The sequence below is a fragment of the Natator depressus genome, chromosome 9, assembly GCF_965152275.1.
Source record: "Natator depressus isolate rNatDep1 chromosome 9, rNatDep2.hap1, whole genome shotgun sequence".
NCBI lineage: Eukaryota > Metazoa > Chordata > Testudines > Cheloniidae > Natator > Natator depressus.
Genome location: NC_134242.1, coordinates 2,290,854 through 2,307,925, shown reverse-complemented (window position 1 = coordinate 2,307,925; position 17,072 = coordinate 2,290,854). Strand labels below are relative to the sequence as shown.

At 49.2% G+C, this 17,072-nt stretch overlaps 1 protein-coding gene across 1 annotated transcript in view; it reads left to right on the top strand.

Annotated features, from left to right (window-relative positions):
* Positions 1–3,068: 3,068 nt before the first annotated feature.
* The window catches only part of LOC141993665 (zonadhesin-like), a 28,801-nt gene continuing 14,797 nt past the window's right edge, over positions 3,069–17,072 (top strand). Inside the window, exons 1-14 of the mRNA XM_074963206.1 lie at positions 3,069–3,090; positions 3,401–3,509; positions 4,050–4,141; positions 4,825–5,001; positions 6,645–6,847; positions 7,343–7,487; positions 8,220–8,461; positions 9,233–9,397; positions 10,339–10,466; positions 11,193–11,461; positions 12,420–12,628; positions 13,386–13,530; positions 15,338–15,588; positions 16,609–16,738. Of these exons, the coding sequence (XP_074819307.1) occupies positions 3,069–3,090; positions 3,401–3,509; positions 4,050–4,141; positions 4,825–5,001; positions 6,645–6,847; positions 7,343–7,487; positions 8,220–8,461; positions 9,233–9,397; positions 10,339–10,466; positions 11,193–11,461; positions 12,420–12,628; positions 13,386–13,530; positions 15,338–15,588; positions 16,609–16,738 (2,287 nt within the window). The remainder of the gene's footprint in view (positions 3,091–3,400; positions 3,510–4,049; positions 4,142–4,824; positions 5,002–6,644; positions 6,848–7,342; positions 7,488–8,219; positions 8,462–9,232; positions 9,398–10,338; positions 10,467–11,192; positions 11,462–12,419; positions 12,629–13,385; positions 13,531–15,337; positions 15,589–16,608; positions 16,739–17,072) is intronic.

The window sequence follows — 17,072 nt, the reverse complement described above, 5'->3', positions numbered from 1 at the left end:
TTGTCCGGGTACCTGGCAAACGTAAATTACAAGAAATCTGGTTACCCAGGCGTTAACTGGGGTGTCAGAAATGACAACTGCAGATGTCATTTTTAACAGGAGAGGAATCTCACATTCAACACATTCATAAACTGCAGTCTAAATATTATCGCAGTCCTACCCTGGATGCCTCTGGTCCAGGTCCCCTCGTATCTTTTTTCTCTTATTTGCATCGCAGCGTGTCTGTCCCTCTTTGATTGGGACTATCCGGCCTAATCTATGCTTTTCATTTCTTTCAACTTGGAAACGAGAATAAAACTTTCAGGCCCTTCTTGTGGGTCAGGACAGATTTCCAAATCCCTGCTTAGGAGCCATCCTGAGCTTTTCTGCTCTGCTGTCTTGTTCCTTGCACTCGCAGATGCATACTGTCTCCGCACTGTCGTAGTCACAGTCCGAGCACAGGCAAAGGCTTCTCTGATCACTGAGCCTTCTTTTTAGAGCTGCTTTTTGTTGTCCAGCTGCAGTAGAAGGTGGGTCTGCTGCAAGACGAAGCATTAGAAAATGGTCCCCTGGGGACCAATGCTGAAGTAGCCGAGGAGATGGAGTAGATAACCCAGTGTATGTCCTTTTCATGTTTAATCTCCACAATTATTTGGTATTCTTTGTCAAGCGCAACCAAATGTTGGGTGCTGTGCAGGACACAAATCGCAGCGAGCCCTTGAGAGTCCATCAAGACGGAATAGAGCAGATGCCAGAGAGAGGTCAGAGACATGTATTTCATGCATGTAAGAGACCCAGTTCTGATGTAGTGACACAGCAAAGGAGACTCCAGGTTAACACACGTGGGTGATGAGTGAGAAACTCCGCTCTGAAGCAAGCAGAGACCAGTTAGATTGTCAGGAGACAAGCCGGGCAATACTTGAACCTCAGCAGGTTCAACAGGGATGTATCAGGGCTGCTTCCCTCCTGAGCACCCCATTGTGGCTTTGAGAAAAGGGGGACTTGTGGCACCTTAGAGACTAACAAATTTATTTGAGCACAAGCTTTCGTGAGCTGCAGCTCACTTCATCGGATGCATACAGTGGAAAATACAGTGGGGAGATTTTATATACACAGAGAACATAAAACAATGGGTGTTACCATACAGACTGTAACAAGAGTGGTCAGATAAGGTGAGCTATTACCAGCAGGAGAGCGGAGGCGTGGGGGAACCTTATGTAGTGGTAATCAAGGTCGGCCATTTCCAGCAGTTAACAAGAACGTGTGAGTAACAGTGGGGGGGTGAAGGGTGGGAATAAACAAGGGGAAATAGTTTTACTTTGTGTAATGACACATCCACTCCCAGTCTCTATTCAAGCCTAAGTTAATTGTATCCAGTTTGCAAATTAATTCCAGTTCAGCAGTCTCTCGTTGGAGTCTGTTTTTGAAGTTTTTTTGTTGAAGTATTGCCACTTTTAGGTCTGTAATCGAGTGACCAGAGAGATTGAAGTGTTCTCCCACTGGTTTTTGAATGTTATAATTCTTGACCTCTGATTTGTGTCCATTTATTCTTTTACGTAGAGACTGTCCAGTTTGGCCAATGTACATGGCAGAGGGGCATTGCTGGCACATGTTGGCATCTATCACATTGGTAGATGTGCAGGTGAACGAGCCTCTGATAGTGTGGCTGATGTGATTAGGTCCTATGATGGTGTCCCCTGATTAGATAAGTGGACACAGTTGGCAACGGGCTTTGTTGCAAGGATAGGTTCCTGGGTTGTTGTCAGTCAGCCATAAATATGTTGGCATACTGTGGGGCCATAGCAGTGCCGCTGATTTGAAAGTATACATTGTCCCCAAATGTGAAATAGTTATGGGTGAGGACAAAGTCCCAAAGTTCAGCCACCAGGTTTGCTGTGACGTTATCGGGGATACTGTTCCTGACGGCCTGTAGTCCATCTTTGTGTGGAAAGTTGGTGTAGAGGGCTTCTACATCCAAAGTGGCCAGGATGGTGTTTTCAGGAAGATCACCGATGGATTGTAGTTTCCTCAGGAAGTCAGTGGTGTCTCGAAGATAGCTGGGAGTGCTGGTAGCATAGGGCCTGAGGAGGGAGTCTACATAGCCAGACAATCCTGCTGTCAGGGTGCCAATGCCTGAGATGATGGGTGTCCAGGATTTCCAGGTTTATGGATCTTGGGTCTCAGATAGAATACCCCTGGTCGGAGTTCTCGGGGTGTGTCTGTGCGGATTTGTTCTTGTGCTTTTTGAGGGACTTTCTTGAGCAGATGGTGTAGTTTGTGGCTATGCGCACTCCCGTCTGGGGTAGTTTTTAAAAAGAAACAGTGCAAATCTGAGGTCCCTTCCAACCCTGATATTCTGTGATTCTATGATTCTTCTTCCACACTCCTTCTGTGCCCGTCTGCTCCTGGGGAAGCTACCGTTCCCAGCCCTTCTCAGCTGGAGCTCAGCCTTCTTGCTTTGGCTTCCTTCTCCTGTCAGCCTGTCCCTGTTCTGAGGGAGAAGGCAGCATACGTATTGCCCTCCTAGGGAGAGCTCCTCCCACTTGGCTGGAAGAGAGAGGAGCCCTGTCCCGCTCTGCACTACAGGAATTCCCAGGCCCGGTCCCTTACAGGCGCAGCGTCCTGGGTTTTCCCATCCAACTACTCATTCCCTAGGACCGCTTCCTCGCTTCTGGCTTAGGCCATTTCCTTTGCCTTTGTTCCTTCCTGTATTCCTGGAACGGAGTCTTCTGGCTGCCTCTACGCTTAAAGGGCCAATGGACCCCAATACGTGAATAACCGTCCAGCAGCCCAGATGCTTATCGGAAGCTCATCCACATTTCTCTGGGATGAAAATGGAGCTATGAAAATTGGAGTGCTCGAGTTTAAGGCCAGCAGGGACCACACATCATCTACCCTCACCTCCTGTAGGTCAGGGGCCACCAACGCCACCGAGCCAACCTGCACAGAAAACCCAACACCTGGAATTAAATCGCGAGAGTAGGATGTGTTGTGAGTTTTCTGGTTCTCCCTGGATCTGGATGGACTGGAAATTCCCCGTGGGATGACGTCTCCTTGAGTGTTACCCCCAGGGCTTCTAAGCCTCAGAAATGATAGAATTTGAGTGTAAGGGTGAGGGTTAGTTCTCATTGTATTGTCACCCATTTACCCGAGTCACCGTGTGATCTGACACAATCGGAACGCCAAACCATTTGCTCCAAACACACAGACCCCTACCATTTAATCTCCCATGGAATCTTCCTCAGCTGTGAGCAGTGCGGCGTCTGAGCCGCGTAGGGAGCAGTTCGTACTCCTTCCCGGAGCGGGCACTGGTGCACATACACGCTAGCCGGTTCATTACAATGTGTTTGACAACCACACGCTAGTGTGCATTGTGGAGTTGTGAATTTCAAGTATTCTACATGTTTTTCATTTTGGATAGGTAATTACAATGGCGATGCAAAGGATGACAACCTAAAGCCGAATGGCAGCATTGCAGGAGATTCCACGGAGCTTGGAGAGAGCTGGCTGGTGGCAGAGAATAACACCATGTACGTACAGAAGGACGCTAATCAGGGGATCTGTGCTACAAAAGCTCTAGGAAAGCGTGCTGCCCACTGAGCCGCAGGGCGCCCATCCAGGGCTCCACCACCTCGGCTCCTCCTGGGGCTGAGCACAACCATCCTCTCCCGTACACCCAAGAGCCCCCTCCCCAGCTGAGCATAAGCAGGCGGTGAGTGGCTGGCCTGCTACTATCTGCCTTCGGAGGTTTGCTGTCCCCCAGTCCAGGAAGACCTGCTGGTGGGTGGGAGGTCACCTGCTGTCCCAGTCAGGAGCCGGACCGATCCACTGGTTCCCGCAGCAGCGTGTTCCACCCCTAATGCAACTCCGTCTGAGTGGCACCCCAAGGTGCCCAGTGCGGGAATGGGAGCCCCTCCTGTGGTGGGGGAGGTGGGGGCAGAACGCAGCCTTTCAGGCTCTGTGGCTGGAATCAAGTCATCCCTGCTGGGCAGACGTGGCATTGTCCTGTCCAGACCTGGCCTGGGGGGAATAAAGAAACATTCATCAGAAGCTTTTCTCTCTCTTGCCAGATGCTCCCCTGACCAAGTGCTGGTCTGTGACCCCCAGCTGGAGAGCGAAGCAAGGGAGGACACAGCCTGCGGCATGATCACCGACCCGACAGGTACGATGCCCGTGGCTGAGTCCTAGGCGAGCTGATTGAAATCACTCCCAATGACAGCCTGCCCTTGCCTCCGTCCCGACCTCACTCCCTGGGGCCACGGCCTCGAGTCCCCAGTGACATGTGTATGGCCCCCAGTGTGAAAAGCTGAACTAGAAGCCCCAGGAGTTTCCCTGAGTTACCTGCTCAGACTGGATTGTGCACTGAGATGGCACCAGGATGTGAGGATTATTTGGGCATTGCACTTCGAGGGCCTCGTTCTGCCGCTCCTGCCCGCACAGAGCTCCCATTAACTTGCACTCTGCTGCAGCAGAGACATAGTGCGGTGGTCCCCATTGCCTGCTTTCTTACAGGGGTATCTGAAGTGCTTTAGGCCTTCCCTCCTCCGGAAACAGTAACTACCAGGACGTTGCTAGCTCTCTATCAAGAACAAGTGTGTCCGCTTTGAGTGACGTTGTACTTACCCTGCAAAAGTTAGAGACAAGCCGAAGCCAAACTGAGCCAAATCTCATCAGTGTTTGGGTGTATTCATCTCCAGGTTTGGTCTGGCTGAGTCTAGCGAGCTGGTCAGCCTACACTGGCCAGGGAGCACTGACTCCTTGCCATGACAGGGGATGGTAAGTGGCACCGCTTGGCTTCTTCCATCTTCCCTTCTGTGATTCTGTTTCTTTCCTGACTTAACGTAGGTATCTTCAAGGACTGTCACGCCAAAGTGGCTCCAGAGAATTTCTTGGAAAACTGTGTTTACGACATGTGTCACACTAAAGAGCAGACAGTGTCCTTATGCAATGGGCTGCAGGCTTATGCAGAGTCGTGCACAAATGCTGGGATCTGCAGAGAATGGAGAAATAATACTTTGTGCCGTGAGTGTTGTAATTGATCTCTATTAAGTTCTGGAATTCAACTTTCATCATGCAAGAAGCTCTTAAGAATAGAGCTTCCTGTATTCTCTGACGGCATAGACTTTCCTCTTCTGTAATGCTTTGAGGATGGTCTCTCCGTTCTCTTGCCCTGAGTCTGGTCCAGTTCTACACTGGATCCTGTCAGGTTAGGTACAATATTCAGACTGAATCTGTCCTAGCCTCACAAAGCATCTAAGTATTAATTTGTCCGAATTTAGCGCTGGTAAAATAAGAGGTTGAAATGCTCTGTTTATCCAAAGAGCGTCTCCAGTCTGGGGAGCTGCCGTGCAAGCAACAGTAGCCGCGACTCGAGTGAAACTCCCCACAGTCCCTTCTATTTGTAATTGTTAGGAAGGAATGTTAGGTCCTCGTGAAAGGTACTAGCCTGGTAGTTTTAGAGGAAGAGGGTCTGTGTCTTTGCTCACGTCCATTGGTGCGAATCAGCAGTATCCACTGAAGTCCATGGAGGTACTCCAGTGTGAAGCTGGAGTCAGCCAGAGGAGAATCAGGGCCACCATTGCTCCATTAGCCCATAGAACAGCTGCTGCCCAGGAAGCAGCAGGGCGACCTTCCCCCACCTTGTGTGCATGGGGTGCATGAGCTCTGTTCCGGAGAGGTCCTATCGAGGCAATAAGCGGTCCCCATTGGAAGGGGAACCGAGCCCTGTGCCAGCAAACTCAGGATCCTGTCTCTGACGGCCCCCATCACCAGCTGCTTCAGAGGAAGGTGCAAAAAACCCTGCAGTAGGAAGACTTGGGGCATTGTGCCCCCACTAAAGTCTCCTCCTTATCCCTAAATTGTTCGTATGATTTCTTCTGTATATTAGAGCAGCACCTACGGACCCCAGCTGAGATGGGGGCCCATTGCTCGGGGTACTGTCTAAGCAACAGAGGACAGCCCCTGCTCCGAAGCCCCATTCCACTCTGTCTAGGCAAGACAGGCGCAGGCTGTGGGAGGGAGTAAGACACAAGCAGAGTGAGCAGGGGTCTGGATTGTAAATGACCTGGGCCTGCCAGGATTGGGTTGGTTGGTTTGGTTTGTCGGGAGGGGATTAGCTGCAAAGGGAGGAGGAAGGGAGAGGGGACAGTGAAGGGAGGCAGTAGGGGCAGAGGGGAAGGCCAGGTGTGCGGAGGGCAGGGGAAGTGAGAAGACTGGGAGGGAGTGAACGGCCAACCAGCAGAAGGACAGGACTCTCCAGAGTCAGAGCGTGGAAAGCCACTGGACACCGGTGACCCATCTCGGCTGCTTTCCACGGGCCACCAGCCAGCTGTGCGCTGCGGGAGACAAGCCACCGGAGGCGCGTTTCAGCCGACGTCCACGTCAATAGGTGAAAGGCTGGACTTGTATCCTGTTGCCTATTTCCGATCCCTGGATACAACCGGTCCCTGACCAGGCATCATTAGTCTGTCTGTCTGTCTGTCTGTCCTTCCCTGCACAAAGGGTTTCCACTCTGTCCCTGGAGAAAAACCTCAGCACAGAGCAGTCACCATATGCAGAGCATTCTAACCACCCTTTGCTGTCCTGGAACAAAGAGGGGAAGTTTCAAGAGAATTGCTTTGGGATCTTTTCCTTTCAGTGATGTGGGTTTTTCTTCTCACTTGCAGCAATCTCCTGTCCGGGAGGAAGCCAGTACAAGAGCTGCGGGAGCAGGTGTCCTTCCACCTGCGTGACTCCCTCTGCGTTTAGCCCTTGCAGCTCCTTACCAGTGGAAGGCTGTTTCTGTAACGAAGGCTACGTTCTGAGTGGAGACACCTGTGTGCCGGAGAGCCGCTGCGGTTGTGTGGATGGAAACAACCACTATCATCAGGCAGGTTATCCTGAGCATCTTGAAACTGATTGAAAGAATTTGGGGTTTGTTCTCTGTCACTGTAACTAGTAACAATTAATACAGATTCACTTCATCTGGTTTTAGATCAGTGGGTTCTGTGGATGTGTTTGTTCATGTAAATAATAACAATTCCTAGCTTTTACTGTATAAAGCACTTTTCAAGATCAGGTCTCAAAGCACTTTTCAAAGGAGGTCAATTTTGTGTAACAGATGGGGAAACTGAGGCACAGAGTGATCAAGTGATTTGTTTAAGATCAACCAGCAACAGAGCCAAGACTGGAACCTATGTCTCAGGAGGCCTGGGCCTGGGTACCATCTCCTCGGCCACACTGTCTCTCTTTGGAGGCACTTAATGGCATGGAGAGTATCACAGGCATTTAACTAATCCAAACTCCTTTGATTATCCACTCGGGTGACACTAGTCGATAGACTTTATATGATTATCTAGTCAAGTGCTTCTCCTTTCTCTCACAGCTGGGTGAGAGCTGGTTCACCCACCACGCCTGCACTGAGCGCTGCACCTGCAACAGCAATAACAACATCACCTGCACAGCCTGGGCATGTGGAGAGCTGGAGAAATGCAGTGTTCAGGACGGGGAGCTGGGCTGTTACTCCCCTGGTGAGTTCTCCCTGAAAATGATTCCAGATGTGAGTTGAGTAATTAGACCTTTCTGGGCCAGAAGGGCTTTCTCCAGATACCTTGTTTGTTATATGATGGCACAGGAAGGAGCTGACGGCTGATTCTTGCCAGTGCAAAGAGACATTCAAAGACAAATCCCCTATCTTGCAATCACAGAGCTCCCTCCCCTGCCGTGGGAGTGGAGCTGGCATGGACCTTTGCAGGATCACTGGAGTTTGGCCTGAGTAGGGAATGCAGAATCAAGCCCCAAATCACCCAATGCCACAAATGCAAACGTTGAACTCAAAGGGGTTGATTTAGGAAAATACCAATGGGCTGTGAGGAGGGGAGACAAATTAAAAACTACCAGGAGCCTAAATTGCTCTTGTCAAGTACTTGCGCACAGGGGTAGACACAGGTCATCTGCACTGTGCAGAAAGCCCGCAGGAGCAGGAACACGTCTCCGTTTTCTGGCACAGCTACCAGTGTGTACGTTTTTGTGCAGATCAGCTGAGATGTCTCACTCAAAAAATTGGCCCTGAATGTGACTGGCATTAACCTGGAATGTCTTCAGTGTGAATTTGCCTTAGTAAGGAGGGGCAAGATCAGGCCCTTGGAGCCCACTTCAGGCCCTTTCATAGTGATGACACCCGACACTAACACAGAAGTTGTTAATTAGCCGAGGTCACTATAAAATCCTCGAAAGTCACTGGACATTTATTTAACCTTCAGGGAGAGCATCCTGTCAGGTGGCAGGAGATCCCCACTACTTCACCTTTGACCAAGTGATGCACACCTTCCTGGGCACCTGCACCTACACCCTGGTCCAAGTCTGCAACAGCAGCAGTGTCGTTCCTGTGACTATCAGTGGCAAAAACGAAGACCGAGGACAAAGAGGGGCCACGTACCTCAAAGAGGTTTACATTGACATCTATGGCAACCGAATCACCCTTCAGAAGAATAAGGCAATCCTGGTACGTAGTGGGACTGTTGTATTTTGAGATCAGATAACTTAAAAGCAGCACAGAAAAACAGCCTTCGGAAAAGGGATCTTCACATTTTAGTAAGGGACAGGCATGCCTTTCGTTGATAGCCATGTGTATCACGGTCTGTGCGGTGCAGGTGTCGCTGTGTCGGTCCAGGGAAAGGTTTTGCCTCACCCATCGCGTGTATCCCAGGACGGTGACATTGAGATGTCACGTAATTTCTTGCAGCACCTATTTGCAGTATGCTGCAGCACCAATGTCCCTGCGTGAGTCATTGTCTGCAGGGCTTGATCCCCAAATCTCTGGATCCAATATCATAAATTTCCACTGCCTGAACTAGCTAAAGAACCAGGGTTCACAGTCAAAAGCTGTAGCGGACTCAAACATCTCTATATGGCTTAGACACTTGCGGTCACAGAGAGCCGCACCAGGTGAGACTGGATGACATTCTTTTGCATTAGCTAACCAGGAACCAGAAATTAAATGGAGATGTATACTCAGCCCGGCTGGTGGGGAGGGACCTGGGCCCCAACAGTGACCCTTCCAGCTGCCTGGCTAAGGCATGACATAGGAATTCTGTCCAATCCTTGGCCAGAAGTGTGGTCGCTGCAGCCCATGAGGCCCCAAAGGTTGGAATTGTGAAGGGGCTAAAGTTCTGTTGGGGAATCCTCCAGATCCCCTGGAGAAAATAAACTATGAGCAGAAAGAACGTTACTAGGTGACTATGTTCTATGCTGACAAATGGTCTGTTGTCACCAGCTCAATAAGGAGAGAGTCCACACTCCGGTAAAGAACCGATTACGAGGCGTGTCCATAGGAAATGTGGGCATTTACATGGTGGTGGAAGCTGACTTTGGACTGCTAGTGAAATACGATGGAAATCAGCACTTGGAAATCAGCCTCCCAGAATCTTACTTCTCCAAGGTGAGATTCAGTGTGTTAAGAAAATAAAAGGCATCACTTCAAAGCTTGGATTTTCCTCTTCTGCTTTGCGGTTTGATTAGAATTTATTTTCTTCTCTTGCTTTATTATTACTGCTTGCAGTAACGCTGCCTGCACACACCCGTTGTTTTCTTCTCTTTTCCTTTTTACAACCAGCTACGGGTGTTTCAAAGGGATAGTTACAGGAAATGACAGAACTGGGTGCATAGCTGGCAGTTAGTTACAGAGACTACCCCCCCGAGTCCCCCACAATTTGAGTGGTTTACAGAGTCCTTCCCCTCTTTGTGGCGCACAAGGGATTCTCCAGACAAAACAAACAAACAAAAAGGCCCCTGTCCCTCTCCCTCTGTGACTGAGGGAGTGAAAAAAGGTCCATCTCTCAGGCAGTCTGGCTTCTCTGCAGGCTCAGTGTCTTTCATCAGGGTTAGGGCTTGCCTCCAGCTCTGCCTTTGGGGTCACCCCTGCTTCATACCTGGTCCATGCAGTCTCAGGGGCTGTGAGGTCTGCGAGTGCCATCCTCTTTGCTGATCTGTCCCTGTAGCCAGCAATCTCTGGTCACTGCTCCTGTCGACGGCAGGCTCTCTCTTTTTAAGCTTTCTCCCTCCAGGCCACACAAGCCTTCCAGGTGTGGCCGGTTAGTGCTGACTCAGCCCAGAAGAGCTCGTTAGCCTCCTCTCTACTGGAGGGAGTGCGTGCCCCCTCCCAAGGCAAATGCCAGGAAGTCTTAGGGAGCCACAGATATGTTGCAATATCATTTCATTTTTCCATTGATGCATTAAGATTTTACAGTGACGGCTTGAACTGGGAAGCGCTGTGCAAGTTACTAACCGATTTCTCGCAATATTTGTCCATATCTTTCCTTGGTCAGCAGTGGGGATGGGATGAGAGCCCCTTGGTTATGACATTATTCTCTTCTGCTGTAGGTATGTGGCATGTGCGGTAACTATAATGGCCAGCCTGGGGATGAGCTGCTCATGCCCAATGGCATGCAGGCTAACAACGTCACACAGTTTGGAAACAGCTGGAAAGTGGAAGCCGACAGTGATGCGGGGTAAACGTGGCTCTTTTTCATTGCCCCGCTTGTGTTGATTCAGATCACATGCTCCCTTGCAGACATTTTAACCACATCCCTGCTCTAAAACATGCCAAGTAGAGGAAAATGCACTGGCCATGCTGCCTGGTGTATCTTCTGCACCTTCTTTGAGAAGCTGGCATTCTGTTGGGTCTCCAGCAAAGGCCACTGCCCCAGAAGGAAAGAGGTTCTTAAGTCTCGAAGGTCACAGAGGCATAGGGTGAAAGCTTTTTTCCCCTCTGTGATGAAAGTTAGTGAAATCTGTTATGTGTGTAGGGGTAGCTCAAGGATTTACCAATTAGCTACAGAACCGCTCACCAGCATTTTGTCAGGTCAAATCCAGTCCCATTCAATAACAATCTGAAGTCACTAATATGTCTGATAGTGTAAGTGAAGTGAACTAGTGGTATCGGTTATTCCCTAATGGACATCCCAGTTAGCTTGAACGGGCAGTCCCAGCAGAAATGCCAAGGATTGCATGAGCATTGCATCTGAACAACTTAGGGAGGTTGTCCCTCTGTGTCAGGGCTGAGACACGCTGATGGGGTGGTGAAAGCCGGCAGTGCTCCTGGCATATGGTGACTATAGAGAACACTGCAGCCTCCATCATTTGGCTCCTCTCACCAGCAGCCAACATTCCAGCCTGGGTGTCAGCCTGCACGGTCCTCTCCAAACTGAAACACGCCGTGTTGTGCTTTCTTGCAGCTGCTTGCCAGACACACAAGAAGAGCTGGGCCCACCTTGCACTGCAGAGGAGAAGCCAGGCATTGAAAACCAGTGCAATGTTTTAAAGTCGGACACCTTCAAACCATGTCACCATCTGATTGAGCCTGACCTCTTCATCCAGACCTGCATCTACGACATGTGTAAATATGATGGCATGCTGTCCACTCTCTGTGCCATCACACAGGCCTACGTGGACACCTGCAAGAAGCAGGGAGTCATCATTAAATGGAGGACCAGCACATTCTGCCGTAAGTAGACTCAGCGTAAACAGCCTGGCATTTCAATGGCTGACAGTGGCATCAGAATTAACAAGCGGTGTTAGCTGGGTGGTTAATTAACAAATCAAAGATGCCAGGAAGATACAGTGTCATTAGCTGCAGTTAGGACTCTGTTACAGCATGGGCCTGTGTTCATAGCTGGGCCAAATCCTGAACATTTGCATCTCCCACTGAAGTCAATGGGAGTTAAAAGTGATCAACAGCATTCACAACTAGGCCCACTTCTGAGAAGCAGCTCTGTGGTGGGTTGGTTTGAGCAGCCGAGAGGACGTTGGTAGACACGGTAACAAGGCTACAATGAAGAAGGGAGATAAGGAGACTAGAGAGCATGAGCCCTTTGAGCCTAGTGCTGCCGTCCTTACATGGCTCGGACTCATTCCAAACTCCTCTTGGCATCCATGGGGGTGTTGCCGGAGGAAGGACTAAGGGTCTGTTGCATATGAAGAGCCAGATTTGCTGGCACACTCTGGCTAGCTTGTACCACTCCCGCAATGCAAGAGACAGAAATACAAATGTTGCCAGTCAGTTAAACCATGATTCTGGCTGTTTTGGGTCACCGGAGCAATGCAAAGCCGCTGGAGCACACTGGTGGATCTGGCCGTCACACTTTTCTTGTGTTTATTTTTTGAATAGTGACCAAGACTAGATTGATACTGAACTAGACTGATGAAAAGCACATCTCAGAGCAGTGCCCAGAAACTCAGACGTGCTCATACTAGAATTGAATTGACAGCCTCTGAGGGGCTTACCTGTTTTCAACAATAAATGAATCCATAACTATGCCATCACCATTGCATCATAAAGAAGTAACCTTTAGTGCTCTGTTGCCATCCAAGTCCTTCCAGTCAGCACCAGGCATGTCTGCTCTGGAACATCGAATAGTTCTCTGGCATTTTGTAATAACGCTGTTTTTATTCTCTTCACACAGCATTGCCTTGTCCATCCAACAGCTATTACACTGAGTGTGCTTCTCCCTGCCCAGCCACATGTAATAATATTTATGCGTCCTCCCTCTGTGAAAAGCCAGCGGAATGCACGGAAGGTTGTGTTTGCAATGAGGGTTACGTGCTTAGCGATGACCAGTGTGTACTACTGAGTGCTTGTGGCTGCAGGGATGATGAAGATAACTACTACAGCGTAAGTAGTTTCTGTACCAGGTGATTATCGGCTTTAACAGCTGTAAATAGCTGCTGGAGCGTCTGCCTGCTGCCCTGGTGGGTCAAATAGAAATAAATCTGCAGTGACTAAAGGGAGACACCTTGGATTTGATTTGCAGAGCTTCTGAGCAGCTGCAGCTCCAGATGAAGCCAGTGGAAGCTGCAGGTGCTCAGTGCTTTGGCAAATCAGAACCAAGGGATCATGGAATCATAGCAACATAGGGCTGGGTGGGACCTCCAGTGGTCATCGCGTCCATCCCCCACACTGAGTATCTTAGGTGGGTCCTCCGAAACAGAGGCCCCAGAATCAGTGGCCCCTTTTGAAAATGTGGCTGCTGGTGATTTGCCAAAGGTCTCTCTGGATGTTTGGCCCTGTCCTGTTTTATGTCTAAATTAGCACACACCAGGCAATAAGACCAGCAGGTCTTCAGCTTTGTTGTCACTGTAGTGTAGCAGGGTAGAGAAAAGACAAGAGTCTGTTTCAGTGAATCCAAAGGTAACATTGTATATGTTTGTCAGGGCACAAGCGAAGCTCTCAAGATTTCTCTGTGGCCCTAACGCAGCCAACAGAGTCTGGTATCCCCACATGGGCTCTCCATGAGACTTGGCCTTGATTAGGCAGTCAAGGAATGGCCTGAACAGTCGATTACAGTTCACTTCCTTTGCTGCTGACCTTGTATTGCACACCTGAAGAAGAGCAGTGTCATGTATCATTAACACTGCATGCGTTCCCACAGGCTGGGGAGAGCTGGATAAAACCCCACTGCAGCCACAAATGCAAGTGTCAGAAGGACAACGCCATCCAGTGCCAGCTCTATGGCTGTGATGCTTGGGAGATCTGTATACTCAACAACAAGGGGAAATACCAGTGTAAACCGACAGGTATGTGCATCTAGGTCCTGGCAGGTGTGGGGGCGGGGGTGGGCACCAAGAGTCCATTCCACCCTCCAGTGTATCCAAGCCAGAGGCAGCCATTGTTTGTGTCACAAGGGAGGGCCATTTACCAGTGCAAGGGGACCTTAGAAGCAGAGGGAACAGTAACGTGTGCCCACCCTGAGGCCGCTCTACACTGCCACTGCGGTGCAAAGGGGTCCCAGTGTAAACAAGAATTGGCCCCCAGTGCTTCTGTAACAGAAAATTCACTTATCATTTTCCAAACATGACAGAACACAAGGGCTCTGACCCTCTGTGGCCTTGCTCCATGTGTTGTCCTTTTCACCTGCAGAAAGCTGGGGCAAAGTGGGCATAAAACGCTCACAGACATTCCACTGACTTTGCCCCTCTGGATGTGATGGTGCAAGGGGTAGAGCCGTGGTGAATCAGGCCTGCATTTGCATTTGCAATAAGTATAATTCCATTTCAGTCCTGACTGTCTGAGTGATAGTATGGTACTGATCGGAGAACATGGCAAGGTCTCCACTCTCTGAGTGATGTGTTCTCCTAACAGACACCGAATTTGTGGAGGAAAATGGAACAACAGATTGAGATGTATTTTTTTAAGTAGAAACTAACCTGATATTTGGTTGGTAACAAAGATAGAAAAGGCAACGAGTTCCTATGTTATCTCTGCCAAAGGTCAAATTCAGATTACAGCGGAGAATGAAGTTTAAAAAGAAGGAAAGACTAGTGCCTATGAATCCATTGGCAATTACTCCATTGTCCTCTAGTGCATGGCTAGCCTGAGAACAACAATGAAAGAAGAGGAAAAAAAATATCACCAGGGATCAGAGCTGGACAAATGTTACCAGTTGAATGTGGCTGTCAAGGGATTGGGTTGTTTCTCATCAAATAATTGATTTGATTAATCAGTTTCTCAGATGTCTGACCAGCTCTGCTAGAGATGCTCTTGTATTTCATTGCCAAGCAAATAATTTCCCAGCTGTGATTTGCAGAGCAGGGTGGCATATTTTCTGCAGTGTAGCTGGCCAGTGTGGAAGGATGATAAAACTCCAGCCTCTTGCCTTCCCCATTTGAGCTGTCCTAGCACTCCTGTGGCACCAGAAAGAAGCAGGGCCTGTGTTTAGGAGAGCACTGGGATTTGGATTGTGGCTGGCCCCTGCATGGGCGGATGGAAAAGGGGAGAAGCCTTCTTGCACCCCTGTCCTTCTCCTTTGTGCACTTTCATGGGGGTCAGCCACATCCTACCCCTTTATTGCTTTTATCCAACACATTAAAAGCTGGTTGCAAGGTCTCGCAAACAGCAATAAATACAAAGACCTGAGGTAGGTGAGAGGCAGGTCAGAGCCGGACAAAGTGTCATTTCAAACATAGACACAAGGTGTAAAGGCCCCAACATTGTGTTGCAACTTATTGAAATTCCGCTGTTGGGCAATGACCGAACTGGCACTTCTTCGAGCCCACTTTAAGCCCACTGCATTGTCATGGTGAGACTCACCCCTCTGCAGAGGAACCGTATGTGCCATGCACATCTCACAGGGCCTGTGAACCACTCAAACCTTGCTTCAGCCCAGAGGACTTCCACTGGCTCTCGGCACAGAGATGAGTTTCACCATCTGCCGGCCGGTCTGTGTGTCCGTACTGTGGTATCTGAGCACCTATCGTAGCTTTCATAGGAAAGCATGTCATAACTCACCAGCCCTTTATTAAAACTGAGCCACAGCACAGACTCGGCCCTGTTCGACTGGGCTCTGCATATACGCTGGAGGTTAATGTGACTGTTCTCTGTTAGGCTTTGGGAAGTGCCTCATCATTGGAGATCCACACTACCTGACGTTTGATGGCTTGATGCATCACTTCCAAGGCAAACATACATACATGCTGTCTCAGACTGTCTCCAGCATCCCCGACCGCCTGCCATCCTTCAGCATTGAGGGAAAGAACAAGCTTTTCCCTGGAGTGTCCCACATTTCTTTCCTCCAGGAGATACATGTCACCGTTTACAATCACACAGTGTGGTTCAGGCAGAAGAAGCAGCTTGTGGTAAGAAGTGCATTAAGCTGCACACTCCTAGTGCTGTAACATCAAAAAATGTGGAGTGACCAATAGGGATTCCTGACCATTTATAAGGTGTGCTGATTATGCCACTTAGGGTTTCTAGACTGCAGCAGAATGTCTCATGGTCTCTGAATGGGCCTATGAAGAACATAAATGCTGCTGTCTGGTTCCAAAATGGACTTTAAGCGTAACCACTGGAAACTCTGTCTCGTGTTTGCTCAGAGTGAAGTCTGATGCTGGCCTCAGGAACAATGCCTGAGTGCAGATGCGGGGCTGTATTTAAATAGGCATTTCACAGAATACGCACCACTATATTTGAGCCCTTTCTGCAAACTAACTAGCACACAATGCTTCTCAGTGTCTCAGCTTCTCATCATACTTTGCAAAGATTAAGCAAGTATCCCCCACAGCTGCCTTGTGAGGTAGGTAAATATGGATAATGGTCCCCACTTTATAGATGGGGAAACCGAGCCACTGAGAAGTCAAGGGACCTGCTGATGATATCAGCGTCAGAGCTGGGTTTAAAATCCCTGAGTTCCTGGCTCCCAGTCTCGCTCAGGCAGGTCAGTAAACAACACTGCACTCTGGACCCAACAAGTCAGCTATTCCCAACAATGGGTCACATTTCTGCCTGGCACAGCATGATGTGCTTTCCCAGCGTGGAATCACAAATGGGGCAGCTTGGGTTGGTCTTGGGAGGCACCCCCAGAGACAGGCAGCTGCTGCTGCTGCTAACACTTCTGGCAGTAAAACCTAGTCACTGTCTTTTCTAGCCAAACCCCAGAGGGCTCCCAGAGTGGTATGAAAATATTGAAATTCAGATCAATCCGGCTTCTTTCCACACAGCATTTAGCTACAGTGAGGAGATGAACATCAGTTGTTTATGGTTATCGCTGTCTGAAAATTTCATTACAAAACCTGAAAACAGGAAAGGTTAGCTGGGTGTTACACACCTCCGCTGGAAGCAGGTCTGAATTTGATCTGTCTGAATTCTGTCTCTGTTAGCTGGATGGAGTGAAAACCATCCCCCCTGCCCAGCCTCATGAAGGTCTTCGCATATACCAGAGACCAACAAGAATTTACATGGAGACAGATTTTGGCTTATCGCTCAGCTATGATGGTGCTGAAAACTTAGGTAAGAATGACCAAGAGAACTCACTGTAGAATGCATTGAATGCCATGTCCTATCGGAGATTCCAATCCCAAAGTAAATTGTGAACTTGCATTGTCTAACTGCATGATTCTTCTCTGTAATATGAAATCCCAGATAATCAGTGACAAATTATTTCCCGGGAATTAGAGAGACAGCAATACTGGCACCTTCTGTCTGGATCCCCCAGAACATCATTGGTTTGGGTAGAATGGGGCGTGGATCCAAGGTGTTTATACACCTAATCATAGTCCCAAAGCCTTAAAATCCCAGCTGTCTTGCAGGAAAGGAAGGTCTGTTTTCCAAGAACTCAATGATA